General features: G+C 40.4%; 1 protein-coding gene across 1 annotated transcript; it reads right to left on the reverse strand.

The window, feature by feature from the left end:
- Nucleotides 1–1,081: 1,081 nt before the first annotated feature.
- Nucleotides 1,082–2,252, reverse strand: LOC104954708 (CD81 antigen-like). The gene is made up of 3 exons (XM_010781888.1): nt 2,146–2,252; nt 1,690–1,764; nt 1,082–1,261 (listed from the first exon to the last, which is right to left on the reverse strand). The coding sequence occupies exons 1-3, from the start codon at nt 2,209–2,211 to the stop codon at nt 1,082–1,084; spliced, it is 321 nt and encodes a 106-aa protein (XP_010780190.1). The 5' UTR covers nt 2,212–2,252.
- Between the last annotated feature and the right edge of the window lie 2,768 nt (nt 2,253–5,020).

Below are 5,020 nucleotides of genomic sequence, written 5' to 3' on the forward strand. Positions count from 1 at the left end.
GACTACTTTTCTGCCGGGGGTCCTGCCAATCCTATGTCCTGTTCCGTCCAGGGTCTCGTCTGCGCCTGGCCCGCCGGGGGTTCCGCCGGCTCCTGCCCGTCCTTGTGCCCGGCCTCCTGAGTTCCCCAGCCGAGGACTCCACCATGAACTCTGCCTTGCACCCAGGCCGTCCGCCTGAGGACTCCACCATGAACTCTGCCTTGCCCCCGGGCCGTCCGCCCGAGAGCTCCATCATGGACTGTGTTTTGCCTCTGGGTTGTTGTCCCGGACCCGTCCTCCGGACCCCCTCCACCGACCCTTTTCGATTTTGTACGTCTGGAATCCGTCCCTTGAGGGGGGGCTTCTATCACGATTCTTAGTTTTGTGTGTCTGGTAGTGGGTGTTTTGGTTTTCTCCTTGTCATGTTTTCCTCCCTGTGTATTGTCTGGTCTTTTTACCTGTGTTTTCCTGTCTGTCGTTAGTTTCCCTGGTGTGTCTAATTTCCTGATTGTTTTCACCCGTCACCCCTTCTGTGTCTCCTGTGCTCATCAGTGTCAGCCCCGCCCCTGATTGTTCCCACCTGTGTCTTGTTACCCTGTATTTAAATTCCCCAGTCTCCCAGTGTTCGGTGTCAGTTCGTTTTTGTCTCTTGTCATGTTCAGGCCTATGCGTTTTGTCTATTGCCATGGAAGGTCTTGTTTCTTGCCACAGTCAGTTCTATGTTCTCTTCGTGCTATTGTAAAGTTTTGTTCCTCACCACGTGAGCGATTTTCATTTTGTTCTTATTTTTTTGTCATCTCAGCTAGAGATTAGAAAGTGACCATTTTTTGCTCATCTTGCTTTTTGTTTTGGAAAATAAAGTATCTTACCAATACTTTACCTCTGTCTCCCGGGTCGTGCAATTGGGTCCTACCTCCTAAGTGCCTGAGTTCTTAACAACCTACCTACTGAATCACTGCGCAGAAGGACGAGTGCACAGGAGAATTGAGTTTTAGTAATAGGTAAACTAAGAGGTCCCATTGAAATGCATACTATGCCAAAGCCCTGATTGTAAAGCCTAAAATGAAATGAAGACGTCTTTTGTCAAAGTACATCCTGTGTTTCAAAATGAATGAGTTATCTTCGAGTCATTTCGTTTTGTTCTTACCGTCTCGTGGAAGACCCGGAGCACAGCGGTGACGGCGTCCTTCTCCTTGTTGTCCTTTTCTGTTCCTGGTAACGCTGGGAAGGATATGGCCTTGTCATACGCAGAGTCGTAGAAGCTGATCATCTCCGTGGCAACCTAAGACAGAAACAAAGAGGTCAGCCTGGAGCTTTAAACCATGTGTTCCCTGAATTCAGTCAATTCATTTTGAGCTGATTTCAGGAAAGTCGCTAATTCGTTGGAAGGATTAATAGACACTAAAGGACACACAGTAGGATCTATGCCGTGCTACATAGAACATGTTTTAAGAATCATTTCACCGTTTTTTCACCGAAGTTCTTCAGTGATATTATTAGTTTTACGATGTTTTTCTACCTTTTAAACCTGGCAATTCAGGCCTAAATCAGAACACCTTTATTCGTCCCACAGAGTGAACATTTGCAATACTAATAAACCAGAATAACTTAGTAATTTGTTTCATAATATTTAACTCTTTCATTATACACCTGCAATTGAACTGTATTTGAGCCTCAATGTAGCATGCATATTTGAACCTCCCGTCTTACAGTGTCTTTGTTCATGAAGCCCCAGATTCCAGCTGCAACTTCACAGGCGAACAGGATGATGAGGCAGGCGAAGAACTGCAGGACAGAAACATCTCATTACCCCTTCAACAAGTCAGATAACAAAGGTTTTGACTTTTTAAATAGACAATATGATTTAATGTATTTCAAATCCGGTGTTCTTTACATCCATGTTTACTAACAAGTAAATGACCCCAGATCATCAGTGGAGCAGTGTGAGTATTGTGAATGCGTACGTGTGTACTTGTGCATGTTCCTTCAAAAATTAAACTCACAATTTTAGGATTGCACTATTTGATTATTGTGAAAAAAAACTTTGTATCAATAGAAAATGAGAATAAAAAACATGAAATAATGTGTGAGAAGTATCTTCAAGTTGGTTTTGGTTATTTTTGGGCCTCTAATTACAACTAATTAAAACCTTCATATGTGACTCACCGTTCCCAGCAGACACTGGGACTCCTGGATGGCGCCATAGCAACCAAGGAAGCCGACCACCATCATCACTGCGCCCACTGCAATCAGGATGTGGACACCTGGACAGACACAGAGACAGAGAGGAATGATTCATATCCATGGCAACAACCATACATTAACAGGTATAATTATATATATTAGACTTAACTTTAAAAAAAAACATAGGATGGTTAAAAGACAAGGTTAAAAAAGATTTTACTTTTTAAAATCTCATTTAATATTAAATAATTCATTAACTAAGAAAAAGTTTGTCTTTTGTTTTCCATTTTGTGAGAATTGTTTGAGATTGTTTTTTTAATCTCTTTTTTTTGTTTTGTTTATCAATCTTTATAGAATTTTTTTTTTTATCAATGTAGGTTGCTAGGCCTGCAGACATAAATCAGTTTAAGTGTGATTTCAATGTTGATCATTTTAAAAAGTGTGCAGGCAGGATGACTGCAGGGATACCATTATACTTGACACTCGTTCTGCTTCTTAGAGAAAAACAAGTGATTGCAAAGAGCTATTACAAGAATGTAAAAAGAGGAAGGCTTCACTGTGGCTTTGACCACCTCCTGTGAATTCCTGCCAGCCTGCAATGACGCCTGATGGACAGCAGAAGGCACACTCTTGTTTCTATGCCAGTAGAATAAAGCGAGTCATTTTCACAGGAAGTTGTTTCTTGTTTCTCGCCTGCTCCACAATGCTCAACATTATTTTTCATTCCGAACATAAAACAGGGGCTTCCCCCCCGTCTAGCTGATGTGTTTTGCTTCTTGGTTTTAGTCCTATTAATATAAATGATTGCTCAACACTATCCTTTGTTTCAGATTGCTTAATGTGTGTTTCCATATAGTAGTGAAGTTTCCAATTTACTGCAACAAAAACTTACATTAAGGGACTCATTTTGAGTGAGGTCATTTATTACAGTAGCGATTGCATCTGGTTTGAATTGTGTGCTTTTGGAAGTGCTGACACATTTGAGAAGCCGACTGCTAATCTGTGTTGTTTATGTGCTGAATAAAGCAAAGTTACAAGGTAGCCATGCCCTAAAATACACTGTTTACAAAATGACCACCAGACTATATTGAAAAATATTTGAAACTAGCAATTGAGAAGAGAAACCTGTCAGGAAATGTTTACTCGGATATTAAAACAACTGAAAAAAGGGGGATTTTCTCATAGACTTCTATATAATCATACTTATTTTAACAAACCCACTTGCACCGCCCTCTATTGACTAAAAGTAATGCTGCCAGAATAGCAAACGAAACCAAAAACATTACCTTTATAACTAAAATTGTTATAAAGAATTATGAAATGTATTACATAATAACTAGCTGAGTAAATCATTATTTCAACATTTATATAAATTACACTTTTTGCATAGGATCATTTAATTTAATTTAATTCATATTGAGCTCTGTGGGGCTCCATGAATAACACAATCCTGCCTTGATTGTATCCCACAAAATTATATTTCAGCGTACTTGATATTGATGCCAGTGAGCGCTGTGGCATACAGTGCTTATTGTTCTGCTGCGAGGCTGGGAGTGCAGCTCTCTGTGTTTGGCAACCATGCTCGGGGGGTCTTATTCGCTGCTTTTGGTGTATTTTGTGGCGGAAGTACAGCGCCACTTACAGGCCCGGCATATGTACTACAGCGTCTCCACCGGGTCGAGCGGCCTCGTGTGGACGGACACGTTTCTTGTGCCGATTCCGTGTGGACGGAAGACTTTTTAGATATCGACCTCGGTTTGTTTTCGTCTCCGTGTGGGCGGGGCCTAAATGTAGTGAAACTAGTCCTAGGAGTTTTAGTATTGATGACAGACCATTGATTTGGACACTTTATATGTTAACAAGGAAAACTGTGAATGACAGAAGCCTCTTTCAAACTGGCCTACATGACTAATGGCTACTATCGTCATCATTGGTGATCCTGCTGATCTGAAGCTACTTGAGCTCAGAGCTAATCCACCCTGCCTCTCAAAAGCACCTTCATCTGCTTCTGCTAACAAGTAGATTTACTGTAGTGCGAACATAAACCCAGAATAACCTCCAATCAAACACTGTTAACCCTTCACCCAAAACCCCACTGAGCAGACAATTAGCCAAAATAACCACTAACCCTAATCCATTATCGTCGGGCGCTTCTTAGAAGATAGATTGTCTCATAGCGTGTAAAAGCATTATCTGTATGGTTTATCATTATGATTTTTGCCACTTCAAAGTATTTTCTTCAGCCTTAAATTTTTCAATCATGTGTTCGGCCTTGCAATGTAGTGCCTTCAAACTATCCATATTAATTATCACTGTGAATCTAAGTGTTATTTAAACCTTATAGTCTTTTCTTTGTGCGTAAGTTAAGCATAACAGTGTCAGTAGTTAAATGCTAATAGGAATGCATGAAAGCACTTTTTTCTCCTTTACATTCAGTATGACTTACATTTTTCAAAATATGTTATTTAAGCTTAACTTAATGAGATCATTTTTGCTGTAAATATTCCACTAACTTCATGTTCATGTGAGCAGCCTGATAAGGTACAAGTGTCTTTTTGTGCACCTTATGTTTGGCTTTCATCTAATACTTTGTTTTTATATTAGCAGCAATGTTGAATTAAACTCCAGTCAAACTTTCACGTGTCGTATCTGTCAACAGAAGTGTGAGGTGCAAGTGTGAGTGTACATTTTAATGTCATAATGGCTTATGATCGGAAAATGTTCTTTACAACAAGGTAGTGATCATGATTATCAATCTAGGCTACTACTGCACCCCCACACACACACACACACACACACACACACACACACACACACACACACACACACACACACCAGCAGTTTTTTTCTTTTTAAG

Source organism: Notothenia coriiceps, unplaced genomic scaffold (assembly GCF_000735185.1).
Source record: "Notothenia coriiceps isolate Sejong01 unplaced genomic scaffold, NC01 NC01_scaffold00023642, whole genome shotgun sequence".
Lineage (NCBI taxonomy): Eukaryota > Metazoa > Chordata > Actinopteri > Perciformes > Nototheniidae > Notothenia > Notothenia coriiceps.

Bases quoted from the DNA above. Each gene is read 5' to 3' on its own strand.
- LOC104954708 (XM_010781888.1), bottom strand. From the start codon at position 2,211: ATGATGGTGGTCGGCTTCCTTGGTTGCTATGGCGCCATCCAGGAGTCC. The intron at 1,765-2,145 runs GTGAGTCACATA...TCTGTCCTGCAG, and splicing joins CCCAGTGTCTGCTGGGAACG to TTCTTCGCCTGCCTCATCAT. The intron at 1,262-1,689 runs GTAAGACGGGAG...TTTCTGTCTTAG, and splicing joins GCTTCATGAACAAAGACACT to GTTGCCACGGAGATGATCAG.